At 40.2% G+C, this 15,406-nt stretch overlaps 1 protein-coding gene across 9 annotated transcripts in view; it reads left to right on the forward strand.

Annotated features, from left to right (window-relative positions):
• The first annotated feature begins 8,217 nt into the window (after positions 1-8,217).
• PARD3B (par-3 family cell polarity regulator beta) overlaps positions 8,218-15,406 on the forward strand; it is a 1,282,024-nt gene continuing 1,274,835 nt past the window's right edge. For 6 of the 9 annotated variants that reach the window (XM_072620095.1, XM_072620096.1, XM_072620097.1 and 3 more), the window contains exon 1: positions 8,930-9,196. In XM_072620095.1, coding sequence (XP_072476196.1) covers positions 9,077-9,196 — 120 coding nt within the window. In that variant the 5' untranslated portion in view covers positions 8,930-9,076. The other 3 variants (XM_072620099.1, XM_072620101.1, XM_072620100.1) reach the window with 3 other exon arrangements.

A 15,406-nucleotide genomic window follows, 5' to 3' on the forward strand; every position in this document is an offset into this window, starting at 1 on the left:
TCTTCCCAGTTTTTCCTTCACCTCTCTTACTTGATTTTCAAAATCCTTTCTGAGCTCTTCCATGGCCTGAGCCCATGGAATATTTATTTTGGATGTTTGGGATACAGAAGCCTTGATTTCTATGTCTTTCCCTGATGGTAAGCATTGTTCTTCCTCATCCAAAAGGATGGGAAGAGATATCTGTTCACCAAGAAAGTAACCTTCTATGGTCTTATTTTTTTTCCCTTTTCTGGGCATTTTCCCAGCCAGTGACTTGACTTCTGAGCTTCCTCTTCACACCCACCTCGCCTCCAGATCCGCCCAGCCAGCAATTGGGGTCTGAGATTCAAATGCTGCTTCCTAGCCTCAGGGCTTTTGTCAGGGGCGGGGCTGCTATTCAGTGTGAGATTAAGTTTAGGTGCTCAGGTGGGGGCAGGACCACCACTCAGGGCTCAGTTCCCTCAGGGGGTTTATGCAGAGACCTTCAACAATGGATCTGGGCTCCTGCTTGCTTTGGGAGCCCCTGTCTGCTGCCGCCCCCGCTGCTGCCTCCCAAGGGGGCCCGAGCCACGGGGACTCCCCACTCCCCTCTCGGCCGCCCAAAAAGACTCTTTCACCAACCCTTGTCACCTGTGGGTGGAGGGACCTGCTTGGCCACTGGAGATTCTGTCCCTGAAGCCTGCTTTGGATCCGCTCCTCTAAGTGCTGGGCAGCCATGGCAGAGCTAGGCTCTGCTCTGGGTCTGGTGCGTGATGGACTCTTTGGGTCAGTTTTTCAGGTCTCTCTGGAACAGAAATCTCATCTGCTCCATTGTTCTGTGGCTTCTGCTGCTCCAGAATTTGTTGGGAGTTGTTCTTTACAGGTATTTTATGGTCTGTGGGTTTGGAGCTAGCATATGTGTATCTTTCCACTCTGCCATCTTGGCTCCTCCCCTCTCAGGATATCCTTTGTTTGACTTTCAAACTCTTCATAACTTGGCCCCTTCCTACCTTTCCAGTATTCTTCCTTACTCCCTTCTATATAACTTCAAGATTCAGTGACATTAGCCTCCTTGCTGTTCCATGTAGAAGACACTCTACCTCTGAGCATTTTTACTGGCTGTCACTCATGTCTGGGGCTCCTTCCTCCTCATCACCTATAAGTTTTCCTGACTTTCTTTAAATCTCAGCTAAAGTTCCATCTTATTGAGGAAGTTTTTCCTAGTCTTCTTTAATCTTAGTATCTTCCCTCTGAGACCAAACCCCTCCCCCTTCCACCCCCAGTTTATCTTGTATAGGTCTCATTTGAACATACCTGTTCACAAACTGGCTCCCTCATTAATCTGTATTAATGTAATATAACATAATTAATTAATTTGTAAGCTCCTTGAGAGCAGGGGCAGTGGTTTTTTTTTAATACTTTCTTTATCTCTAGAGTTTAACACAGGGCCTGTCACGGGGGTGGTTAATAAATGCTAGTTGACTGACTGATTGAACTAATATGGTTTCTGTGTAAGTAGAATAAGAAGAAGAAGGAGAGATATGTTGACAAGACAGAAACAGGATTTAACACACTGTTGGATTTTTAGAGTGAAGTCAAAGGTTAATTTCTAGATAATTTCTGGTCCTGGGAGACTAGCAGGTTCTCAGAAATAGTGAAGTTTGGAAATGGAGAGGATTTTGGGAGAAAAAAAAATGAGTTCATCTTTGAACATATTGAGTTTGATATGTCTTGGAGGCATTCAGTCTGAAATGTCCTACAAGCAATTGGTGATGTGGGACCCAGGCTCAGGGGAGATGCTAGCCTGGATACATACATAAAGACATCTGTAGGCCTCTCTTACTTTTAAATAGGACCATGCAACAGTAATTCCAATGCATCCTATCTATCTCCAGAGAAGAAATTCTTACAACTTCCCTTGGTAAGCCATTTAAACAATGGACATTTTTTTACTGTAGGAATCTTTTTCTCTTTTTTTCTTCTTCTAGAAGCCTCTGGGTAGTAATTCAAGTCTCTTTGCTGGGAAACATAATAAGGAATATAGACTAAAAGACAAGACATACTGGGTCTTCACTGTAACAGTAATCATTAAGGAGTAGAGTTTATCATGAGGCAGGTCCAATTTGAACGCTATTTATGGGTATGTAGGTGCAGAAGTAATACCACCATTTCCTTGACAGAAAGTGGGAGTGGGAGGGACGTGTTAATCTCACCTACAGCTCTGTTATGCATATTGAACACTGAGGAAAGTATTGTTGTGAGAGTAGTTCATTAAAAATATTTCAATGTCTATAATATTTATAGATTATCAATAGCACACTTGGTACTTCAAAGAGCTCTATAAATAAGTAGGTATGCGAATGCAGACAGCAGTAGGTTAGAAAGTCAGGAAGACCTGAGTTCAAATCCTCCCTCAGATACTAGCTGTGTGACTCTGAGCAAATCACTTAAGCAGTCTCAGCCTTGGTTTCCTTACCTATAAAATGGGAACAATATTAAAACCTATCTCAAAGGATACTTGTGAGGATGAGGTAACATATGTAAAGCATTTGGCAAATCCTGAAGTGCTATATGTGAACTATAATTAGTGTGTAAATGTCAGTCAATCAATTGGTTAAGTCAATTGTCAATCAATTTATTAAATACTTTCTATGTGCCAGGAAGCTGTCATTATGCCTCCATGCTAGACCTCTTGGTAAGAAAATTACTTTTATGATGTTAGGCAGTTACTTAAAGCTTCAGTCTTCAATAAGAATGTCACATCTTCTTGTCAATTGCCTAATCCATGATTACTAAAATGAAGCATTGTTGTGGGATGTATTTAGGAATTCTGTCCCAATGGGACCCCAAGAGTGGCTATGGGGCACATAGTACCTGGGAGGTTTTTATTCATGAAGGAGAACAACACTTCTAGCTTGACCCTGGGTATCCCCAAATGCCCTATTGGGGTCAACATTCTGGTGATTATTAGTACAGCATTGGATTCTAGAAGTCTTAGCTCTTCTAAGATACTAATGATCCTAATCAATCAATTAATCCTTCTAGTATTTATTAAGTATCTATTATGTGTCATGCACAGTGCTAGCTACTGGGGATAAAAAAAAAAATGAAACAGTCCTCCACCTAGGGAGTTTACATCAGCTGGGAGTGGGGAGGTAGAAAATACACACACACAAATATAAAATAAATACAAGGTAGTTGAGAAAAGGAGGATCCCACGGTACCATAGATTTTAGAGAAAGGTTAATTTTCAATTCAACTAATCCTTTAAAAATACTCATAATAAATCAGATTTCAAATATGATATTCTCTACATTTTCTTCTTTTAATACTGTAAGGCACTATAGGAATGCTAGACAAATCGCTGATAAAATAGTTTTAATAGATAATTCTCTCTTTACTGTAGGAATCAGTAAAGAAACTTGCAGTTGTAGTATTATCCATAAATTGCAGAAGAGTTTAATATTATATGTGTTTAAAGCTGTGATTATATTGGTATAGGAATTCTCAGTGAGGAAAGTTTCCTGGGGCACTAAAAGGTTAAGTGAGTTGTCCAGGATCACAAAACCAACTTATATCAGGGCAGAATTTGAATATAGGACTTTCTGATCCCTGAGGTTGAGATAACCTCTCTATCAAATACTCCCATACTGCCTTTCTAATAAATAAAGCTATTTCAGACTTGAATCTAAAACTGTGGCGTACTCCTATTAAGGAAACTCCATTAGTCAATCAAAATGAGCAAGTTATCTGAAATTTCCAATCAAAGAGAGGCAACTCTATGTTATTTCTCCTCACAAAGTGTCTTTAATGGCTATAGACATGCTGATGTCCAAAAGCAAAGAAAATAATCCACCATATGCAATATTCCCATATCTAAAAAGCAAAACAGGAACATGAATCTAACAGCAAGGACCCTGGCATATACAGGAAAGCCTGCTGTACGGGTTCTTAGATCTGCTTTTCTAAAAAGAAAGCAACTTTGGAGGGGTCAGCAATCATTTAAATCAAACACATATACCAACAAGCAGAGAAGTAAAGAGCAATAGATGGGGCTTCCAACTGTCTGACCATAAGCAATACATAGATCACAGATCAACAGACAGATCCAACTGTCGGACCATTACATACATACGTACTTACTAAAGAGAGAAACACCAACATCTGGGCTTTCAAAGCTGGGGAGCTCCTTAGCAGCTACCCAGAGTCTTGTCTGGCCAAACAAACACTTCCAGTGAGTAAGCCCCAAAGTAAAACCTGACCTCAGAGTATTTATACACTTTTCAGAGCCAGAGAGCATGACTCCCTGACCCAGTGCCTCAACAGAAATTAACGAAAGGCATTGAGGGCTATTAATGAGTGGAGAAGATCTTTAACTCTTCCCTCCAAGCACCATTAACCTTACATTAACATTATAGTATCCTAGGTACCCTCTTATGTTATTCATTCCAGGTCAGTTAGGTTTATTGTCTTCCACCCTGGAAATCCCAAGGAGTATGAAATATTGATTTACAAATTTACTGGGCATGGATTACTATATGTTGTAGCTATGTTTGTGATATTGATTGTTAACATATGATAAACTGTTTTAATGTATGCCATGATAATGAATACAAAAGTTAAATGCTGCTTTTTAATAATCACAAACTATAAACTCTGAAATCTTTCCAAAATTACTAATTTGGGGTCATATAAGATCACTCAGTGATTAACATAATTACTTAATTCATTAATGTGTTACTTAATATGTTCTGTAATCTCAATGATATCACCATCTCCCTTAGGAACCTAATCCAATTTTCACAGAGGGTAATACAGAGAATTTTGGATATTTTCCATTATTTATTCTGGGGTCTGAGACGCTCTGGGAATATGTGTTGCAAGGGAGTAGTTAAGCAGGAACTTGAGAGACTTTGTGGAAATGAAGGAAGCAGGAGGTGATTGTAAAGGGGAGAAGAGAAGAACTGATAAAGTTGGAACAGTATAGTGGTAAAATATATACACATATATACACATATATACACATACACACATATACATATGGAACAAAGGGTATAAAATTATGGAGGCTTTCCCTTTGTTGTTTCTCCTAGCTCTTCTCTATCTGCATTTTACTTATTATTGTTCAATTTACTTATAATTATGATTATTATCTACTTCTTACTGAACATCACATCCTCTGATCACTTCAGTGAGTGGTCACTTTCCCCTTCTCTAGACTCATGGCCTGTCTGACTCAGTACACACTTAACATATTTTCTACACTTAACATATTGCTTGCATAGTTACATAGCATTTAGCTTTTCATCTTGATGTCTTTTCTCCCCTAACTAGTTTATGTGTAAGAAATTTTTGTACTTGTTATTTTAGACATCAGCCTGCCACAAACAATTTTAATTAATTTAGATTATTCTAATCTAAGCATTTCTTTTGAACAAGAGACAAGACCAAAGACAGGCTGATTCCTGCTAACAGTCTTTCTCTGACAAGCTATTTTTGAGTTAAAATTCATAATATTCCTGAACAAAGAAAATTTTTCAATATGATCAAGTGCAGTTACAGACCTCAAAGTAAAAGATCACTTGACATTTTCATTTTACCTCATTAAGCAGAACAATCATCAATCCAATTCAATCCAATAAACATTTAAGAAGCACCTACTATGTGTCAGGCATTGTGCCAAACGCTGAGGATATAATTAATAAAAAGACAGACGGTTCCTGCTCTTAAGGAGCTTATGATATTATAGGAGTAGACTACACACAAAGGTGGAGGCTGGGGCACCAGGAGTGAAGGCACCTTTTTCCATTTTGTTTGATGCAGTTAAACCAGGCAAAGTGGAGTGAGCCACTTAACTTTCTATACACTTTTGGAGGATCATTTTCTTAAAATCACTCATCCTATTTGACCACCCACTTTTAGGCGGTAGTTTTCGATTTTTGTTTCAGGACCCTTTTATTCTCTTAAAATTATTCAAAACTTCCCCACAAGACCTTTTGTTTAGATGACTTAATCTGTGGATATTTAATCTTTCTCCCTAACCTGAACCCTGCTTTTGGCTCCTAGGTTCCAGATCCCTCACAATTCCAAGGACTCTTGTTCATTTCCATGTTCTTATTTCAAATCTTTTTTGTAAAGAAAGCTCTTCCCTCCCATGGAAAGGATGAACAGAAGAAGAAAAAGAAACTGAAGTGTCTTACTAATATTATGAAAATAATTTGGATCTCATGAACCCTCTGAAAGTGTCCTTCAGACCACACTTTGAGAACCATGAACCATTACTTTCAGGATTCTTTTTTTCCAGCTGTTTAAAGATGATTTCAAGATATACCTCTGTTAATAGAAGTAATCAAAGCCTTCTTCCTTCTCTTGGTCTGATAATTCCTCTGATCATCTTGTAGAAGAGTCCTTCCTAGGCTCATAAGGAAAAAGGGGCCTGGAGTGAGTAATTAGATGGTTCAGCCTTTGATAAGAGTGATTGAGAAAGATTTTAGTGCTGGACAGTATTTCAGAATTGGTAGTTAAAATAAGGGTTCTCTTTCAAATTAGTCCAAAGGCTTTAGACTAGAATAATTGTAAAATACTTTCTTATTATGTGTAAAAGGCAGTGTGTATACATATACATGCATATATGTGCATATATACACATATGTATATATATATACACATATATGTGTGTATGTGTGTGTATGTGTAGTTTAATCTATTTTCACAATTAAAAACACCTTCAAGAATGGCTAGACTTGATACTAAGTCACTTGGAAGCTAAGATGCCATCCAACTCTGTAACCCATGATATGAGACTATGTTAGGAACTCTTTGTATCCCCTATAGATCTTACACAGTGGTAGTCCCACAGCAGGTCTTCAATAAATAATGGAAAAAAAAAAAGAATGCAAAATCAAGTTAGGTGATTAAGGCTTCTCCAAAATAATGAAATTTCAAAAGTCAAGCTGAAAAGGTTTCAGAGCTATTATCTAATCACTTGTACATCTGTCTTAGACTGTTCACTCAATGCAAATAGTTTATGGGTATATCTGACAGTAGGAGCAAATCATTTTACAGAGAAATATTTTCTGTTCCTAAGTTTTTTGCTGATTAGGTATTTTTCAGTTATCCAGTTTTCAATGGTGAAGAATATATGCTTTGGGAATCATTCTTCTAAAAGTCTTTTTTTTAAATTAGTTTCCCAAGTTAGATGTCAGTGGAATACACTGGGTTCAGAAGACCATGTTTTAGTAGGGAACTGGACTTGGAATCAGGAAGGCTTAAGTTCAAATTCAATTTTAGATAATGACTAGCTGCTGGACCCTTGTGCAAGTCATTCACCTGCTCTCTGACTCTAGCACTAATTAGTCACTAGGACTAATCTGCTAAATCATAGAGATACCAATCTGTAATTTCCCTGGAGAACAGTTCCTTCTACTAAGGAATTCATGGTTTCTTCCCTTTCTATGTGTATGGCACATCTTGATTCTGCCCTAACTAGCAGTGTGACCTTGAACAAAGCTTTTGGGTTAAAATCAAGGGTAACCGCTGTTGTTATCTTTTCAAATTATCTCCCCTCTATGCTGCAGTTTTCTTACTTGTAAAGTGAAGAAATTAAGACTAGAGCAGGAGTAAAATAACCATGGATAGATTTGCAGAGAGGTTTGTGAACTTGGGTGGGAAAACAATTACAACTTTATTTTCATTAACTTTTGATTTCCTTGGCAATCCTCTGTATTCTATTTTGTGGATTTAAGCACTTTATTCCAGAAGAGATCCATAGGCTTCACCAGACTACTATTGGTCCATGTTAACCAAAAAAGGGTACAAATCCTTGACTAGATGACTTCTAAGGTCCTTATTAAATTAAAAAAAAAAAATCCTGTGATTCTATGTCAGTGTTACTCCTATTATGGTGGGACTGTGAGTATGGTCTCTTAATAGGACCTCAATACAGGTATGGTCCTTGATGTCTGGGCTATTTATTTGAGTAAGGCCAGAAGCACCTGTTCCATGTGAACTCCTTTCAAAGGGGCGTGTGTGTGTGTGTGTGTGTGTGTGTGTGTGAGAGAGAGAGAGAGAGAGAGAGAGAGAGAGACAGAGAGAGACAGAGAGAGACAGAGAGACAGAGAGAGACACAGAGACACAGAGAGAGAGAGAGAGAGAGAGAGAGAGAGAGAGAGAGAGAGAGAGAGAGAGAGAGAGAGAGAGAGAGAGAGAGAGAGAGAGATGCAGCTTTGCCCTCTTGCTCCCATTCCCCTAAGTGTACTGAAGAGATCCGGTTTCAGTTCCCAGGGGTGGAAGCCTGGGCTCCCGTTACCAGTCCCCTGGGCTGCTGCGTGTCCGCGTCCCTCGGGGTGTAGGCAGCTCTCGGGCTCGGGTTACCAGCCCCGCACCTCCAAGCCCGCGCCGCGGTGCAGCGGGGCGAGGCCCGCGAAGGAGCCGGGGGAAGCGCCGCGGCCCCTTTAAGAGCCGGGGTAAGGCCTGGCCCCCGGGGCTGCGGGGAGCGGGGAGTGCGCGGAGCGCGGCGGCGGCAGCGGAGCGGGAGGAGGAGGAGGAGGAGGAGGAGGAGGGACGACTTCGGGACCTGGGCCACAAAAGTTTTCCCGCCCCCTCCTAACTCCGGGGCACGACCCCCTCGGGCATCGGCGCGGCCCCCGCGGCCAGGGGGGCCTGCTCGGGGCCGGGAGTTTCGGTTTCACGGGGCCGGGACATGAGGAGGAGGAGCCGGCGGCGGCGGCTCGGCGTCCCCGAGCGGCTCGGCCTGCGCTTCACCTGAGCGCCGGCCGGAGCGGAGCCGGGCGCCCCGGAGCGCAGCGCCGTGCCAGCCCGGGGGCAGCCCCTTCGCGCGGCCACCTCCCCTGCCCCGGGGTGCCGCGCTCCTCGGCCCCACGTGCCCAAGCCCCCCGCGGGACGCGAGGAGGGCGGGGAGCCCCGCGCACCCCCAGGTGGGCGTGCCACCAGGGACGGGGCGGACACACCTGTTCCAGCGCCGCCCCGCTCCCGATCCCCTTGACCTCCGGCGTTAGCCCGGGCCCCCGGAGTCCGGGCAACCCCGCTCCCCTCCCGCCCGCCCTGCACTGTTGTTCCGGTTGCCGGGCTGTCCTGCGCTGGTGACCGCTGGGCGAGGATGAAAGTGACCGTCTGTTTCGGGAGGATGGGGATCGTGGTTCCGTGCAAGGACGGGCAGCTCCGTGTCCGAGACCTCACGCAGCAGGCTCTCCAGCGCTACCTCAAAGCCAAGGAGAAGGTAAAGCCGGCCTTTGGAGGGGGCACCACTCCGGGGGGCTGTGGAGCAGGAACAGGGAAGGGGTCCCTCCTCCTGACTCCTCACGCTGCCTTTGTGCCTGGGAAACCCCGGAACACACCTGACACCTGTCTAATGCCCTGGGTGGAGTCCAGGTAACCCCCTGAAACCGAGATCCAAATGCTGGGAACTCCCAGGCCTGTCAGGGCATAGGTCACGCAAGCAGAGTTATTGGCCATACTCAGCTTTTGTGATCTGCATTTCATTTCACTTTTTTGGAGATTTTTGGGTTTTGTGGTTTAGGAGTGTTATGGGGATATAGACTAAAAAGATCCGGGATTGACCATAATACTTTTTCAGGCTCTTTTTCTCTTCTTCTCCGAGGAAATTATTGGTATCAAGAGTTCATTTGGTCTAGGTAATAAATGTTTTTGTAAGTAGTGTTTCAACCTCTCATTAGCTTGGTTTTCAGTGACTTCCAGAAACTCTGGTAGGAGAATGAAGTAGTTACTTCTACTGTCCCATTCACTTTTTTTTTTTTTGAGAAAACGGTTCCAGAAATTAGCGACAAGTTAGAACTAGTGTTCTGTTTCCATACCATGTCAAGGTGTGTTAAACTGTGTTTGGAATTCAAAAAGGTAAGTTGAAAAATAAAACTTACCATGAAATAAACCTCTTCCTAAAACTGAGGCAACTAGGTGGCTCAGTGGGACCAGTAGTAGGGATAGATCTGAGTTCAAATCCTGTCTTAAACATATGCTACCTATGTAACTGGAGGCAAGTCTTCTGTTTGCCTTATCCATTGGAGAAGGAAATGGCAAATCCCTTCAGTATCTTTGCCAGGAAAACTCTGTCCACAGGGTCAGGCAGAGTCAAACAGGACTGAACAATAATTACCAGGTTTTCTTTTTTTTTTTCTTTTTTGCTTAGGGTACCTTTAAATTAATTATTTAAATATTTTATTAATGACCAACAAGATTTTGTGATGCTAGGAGTTAGTTTTCCAAGGTCTCTTAGAGTTCATTTTCTCCCACTTCTCCCTTTCCCTGCCACCATCTTTTTAAAACCAGATGAGTAAACTGAGGCTAAAAGAATTTAAGTTAATTACCCACAGGTCATACAGCTGAGCTGGGATTTGAACCTGGGTTCTGTCATACCAAATGAAAGACTCTTCCCACTGCATAAATCTTCTAACAAGACAGAATACATGTCTGATGTTCAGTCCAGTTCAGCATTTATTAAACACACTATGTTGCCAGGCATTGAAGCTACAAAAATTAAAAAAGAAAGAAGGAAAAAAAGAAATGGTTCCCACTTTCAAGGAGATGAAGTTCTCTCAAGGAGGAAAATGCAACATAGACAGTATATAGATGGACATAACACAAGTAAAGTAAGCATAGGGGAGATGAAAGGGCTCAAGGAAAATTTGAGGAAAGTGAGAACACTCAGGTGGGGTCAGGGAAACAGCCTTCATGATGGAGAGGACTCCTGAGCTGAGCTTTTTTGAAAGAAGACAAGGATTTTAAAGGAAGAAAATGTGAAGTCTGGAGATGAAGGAAAGTTTCTGTGAATTCAGTGGAGATGGCAAGTCTAGTTCAGAGAACAGCTAGACATCTACTTTGGCTGGAGTAGAGGGTGCCAAGCAGCAGGAATAAGGGTGGAATCAAGTTGTGGAGGCCCATTCTGGGTTAATGAATGCTATATTTCATCCTGTAGGAAATAGGGAACCCACTGAAGAAACTTCTTTAGCTGGGGAGGGTAACAAGTTTTGCTTGTATTTTAGGAAGATTGTTTTGGGCATCTTTGTGAAAGATGGATTAGAAAATGAAGGAATAAGAACAGGTGAAAATAGATGAGGACCTCAGTGAGAGTGATGACAATGAGAGCGAAATGAAAGGGACTAAAGTGAAGATGGGTCCATTTTTATATGCGTTCACCTCTACAGAGATTCTAGAACTAGAATATCTGACAATCCAGTCCCTGGAAGATATGGTTTCTAATTTCTTTAAATGTCCCCATAGCCATTTGGAATAGAAATGAAAGAACTTTATATTTTAAAGACCAGAGGTAAAGTGTATGACATATCTCTAAGAGATACCCATATATAACTTCATTCTCTGTCCACTAAAAGTAAATTCTCATACTGAATGGTATAGAAACAAAGTATTACTTTCATGAATATGTTCCACGTTGAGGATACATTTCATGTGTTTGAAATAAAGTCATACTTTGAAGAATAGCTGTCATGAACATTAGACATTGGGTAGATGATTACCACTCCCAGCAGGGGCAACACCCCCTCTCCCCAAAAAGAAAGATGTGTGAAGCACTCTGCTAGCTGTTAGGCCAAATGGATTAATTAGAACATGCTCTCCTTTCATATTGCTTATATTCCATTTGGGGATATGAAACATATACAAATACTTATGTGCGTGGCGGGGGGTGGTTCACCTGGGGCATGGGAACTTCTTTAAAAAGTATTTTGATAACTGCATTTCAGTATAATTGGTTTCTTTTGTAATCTTATGTTTCTCAATTTGTGCATTTTAATAGGTTTCACCAGACCTATGACCCTAAAATGGTTAAGAACCCAGTTAGGCATTGGATATTCAAAGAAGGCTTCATAGAGTTATGGCATATGAATTGAGTAACAAAGGCATTTTAGGGGTAGATAATGACATGAACATCTAATGTAATTTACCAAAATTTAGCTCTTTACTGACTAGTGGATAAAATCTTGCCTTTGTATAGTTCTTTGCCCTTTTCAAAGTTCTTTGATTTATCTTTTTTGATACACCTTAAAATGGAGCTGAACAAGGCATATATTATTATCCTCATTTGACAGCAGAAGAAACTGAAGCTCAGAGAAGTTAAAATACCCTTTGGTGCTTAGGGTCCTAGAACTTGCTAGTTAGTAGATGAAATGGGCGCTAGAATAGCCCTGGTGATTTGAATACTTCTCTCTTGTTTTCATCATGTTCTGTTGCTTCCTGTCATCCTGACGTGTCAATCTGTGTAAAGTGTACTTTCTACACAGCTTTTGCCACTGTTCAAATTGTACATTAATGGTGAGATTTCTACTATACTACACAGTTAGAATTGAGATTTTTTAAAACTTGGAAACCAATTATAATGTCTGAGTTCACATTCCACCAACTTTTGAAAGTTGGCTACAATTAAGAATAGATATGAGCTTGAAGCAGATTTTATCAGAGGATTATTTTAGGTTTTTTTTTTTTTGTATTCCTGCTATAAAAAAATTGATTTAAATCTTGTACATTTATTAGACTAAGGTGCGGAGCTGTCTCGGTCATAGGAATATGCTGCAGCAGTGGAGGATAAGATTCACAAAAAGCACCAATACTTGTTATTGTTGATTTTTTTCTATTGGATGATATTTAGTGAATTGCAATTTGCCTTTAAAAGGTACTTGCATCATTCTCATTCTGGACTCAGTATAATTTATAATATCATAGAATGCATTATAATTGCTTTGATCAGTTTATTGCAGTTACCTGACATCACATTTTTCTGTGTTTATATTTACATATCAGTAAGTTTGTGACATTTAAAGGTCATCTGCTGTTTATAAAATGCTGATTTTTTTCACATTTGTAAAATCCCAAATAAAAAAATAGCAATTGCATTTTCCTCTTATCTCCTCCCTCCTCCTCAAACCCCAAACCAAAAACCCAGTCCTCTTCCTAAAGTTCTTGAACCATTTCAAAAATCTGAATAAATGCTTCACACCAACTGGTATTTCCAATTATTAGAAATTCAAGAGTACATATGAAGAATGTTTCATTAGTTATGTGTGAGAAACAAAAAGATATTAGTAAAGCAAGTTGGAAAAAACTTTTTTTGTTATCTAAATCAGTGAAATTTTTCAGATGCCTCTTCACAGGATTTCTAAAGTTGAGTATTGATTCTTCCTACTGAAAAGTAGCGCCCTGTATGTATTCTGAAATCTTTCAGCTTATGCATGCATTATGAATTTCATCGATAGGAACTTTGGTTTACTTATGAAAAAAGTATGTACTCAAAACTAACTCAAAATAAAAATGCAGATCATCTGTAGGCCATCCGAATTTTTTAAAATTATTGCTCAAAAACCAATTAAATATTTGTGCCTTTTTTTTAGTAGAAGGGTGCCAAATAATTGCATTGTCTCAAAATGTAGCAATTTTTCATTTACTAACTACATGAAGGATGGATACAATTGTTTGGGCTCCTATTTTATTATGTCTGTTATATAGACCATAGATAAAGCAGTTTTGTTTCTGAGTAATACCTCAGGCTTCTTTGTAATTTGATTTGAACTTTCCACATGAAAGAAGAATAAAATTATGTGCACAATCTTGTAGGCCATGGATAAAGAGTGCTGTAAAAAGACATTTATGGGAGAATAAGCATGGTAAATCTCTGTAGTTCAGGGGCTTAATTTAATAGACAGTCAAGTTTAAAGATTTAGGATAGGAACTGAGATTTCTAAATAGTCTGGAAGCTAAATGAGGCATAAAAAAACTTCAGGATTTTGTGGGCAGTGTGAGAGAGGCATCAACCACCTGCTGAGGAGAAACAAAGAAAGCTGGTATTTGAAGAATGCAGGGAATAGTCTGAGTCAGCAAGAGATAGGCCAGAAGTAGGTGGGAACATAGATTGATGGAGAGATCCTGTTCAGGACTTCAAAGGTAGAAGAACCTTTAATTATGGGTATTGAAATTGGGGGATAAAATTTATGCCCATGAATCTTTGCTTCCCAGTTAGTTCATTGGTGAGTTGAATTTGGGCTATCATTTTGACAAAGGGTACCACAAATGCACTACAGTAGAAAGAGACAGGAAGGCCTGAGAGGAGATATATATTACTTATAGATAGCCTGTTAATTCATGAGTTTGTTTGTTCCCTTGCTCAGATGATACCATGTGGCTGGTATATGAATCCAACTGAAGTAGTTAGCACAGTACCTTGCATGTGGTAGGGATCTAATATTTGTTGACTTGAATTGATTTTAAATGGATATTTTGCTGCTGCTCTTATTGAGTTGTGTCCGACTCTTTGTGACCCTGTTTGGGGTTTTCTTGGCAAAGAAACTGGAGTGGTTTGCCATTTCCTTCTCCAGATCATTTTACAGACAAGAAAACAGGTAAACAGAGTTCACTGACTTACCCAGGGTCACACAGCCTAGTGTCTGTTGCTGGATTTGAACTCAGGTCTTCCTGACTCCAGGCTTGGCACTCTATCGCAGTGTGTCTACTTAGCTACCTGGATTTTAAATGGATAAGTCGGCCTTAAAGGTTAAGGATATTAGAACCTTGTTATTCCATTTTGTAGGCAGAGGAACAAGAAGGGAATGAACATTTGCATAACTTCTATTCTGTGGCAGGTTAAACTCTTGGTTAAACTCTTGTGGCAAATACCTCATTTGATCCTCATAACAACCCTGCAAGGTAGATGGTATTGTTATTTCATTTTATAGTTGAAGAATTGAGGCAGAGGTCAAGTTGGCTTGCCTGGGGTCACACAGCTAATAAGCGTTATAGGTTAGATTTGAACTCAGGTCTCCCTGTCTCCAGTCCTAGAGCTCTGTCCACTGTGCTACCTGCTCCCTGGTGAAGTCATTCAAGAGAGATAAAGTCGCTGTAGGGAGTGAGAGGAAGGTGTAGGATGCAGTATAGATTTTCTTCTTCTCAAGTAAACTGAACCAAATATGGCTAGGTTAGGTAGACAGGTATGGTAAGAGTGAAAGCTCACGCAGAAGACAAATCTATTGAGGAAAGTATGGTGTTTTAGGTGAATGGGAGAGTATTGAATAAAGTTAAATTAATAAGCTAGAAAAAGGTCAGCCACTAGATTATCTTCAAGTATATAAACATTTTTGAACACTTCTCAGAAACTTGTCAAACTTTGTGTTATATGATCTGTTTAATCTGTTTAATAATCCATCTGCTTTATTAGTTGATAATAATTTCCTAAGTGAGAACAGGATTAAAACTGGAACTTTAGATTCATAGAAAGATCAATATCATAGAAAAGTTGTTGATGTAACAAATGAGACTCCTATTTATTTAAGGATAATATTGTCTGAGAAGTGCTTGGAAGGGTAACTGGTTCTTCTGTTTAATTTTTCATGTGTTTGTACCGGTTTCTTTCCAACTGTATTAAATTTCTGTGTATCACTCACAGTGTCCTACACATTGTAGGCCTTCAAAT

This window comes from Notamacropus eugenii, chromosome 6, assembly GCF_028372415.1.
Source record: "Notamacropus eugenii isolate mMacEug1 chromosome 6, mMacEug1.pri_v2, whole genome shotgun sequence".
In the NCBI taxonomy this organism is placed as follows: domain Eukaryota; kingdom Metazoa; phylum Chordata; class Mammalia; order Diprotodontia; family Macropodidae; genus Notamacropus; species Notamacropus eugenii.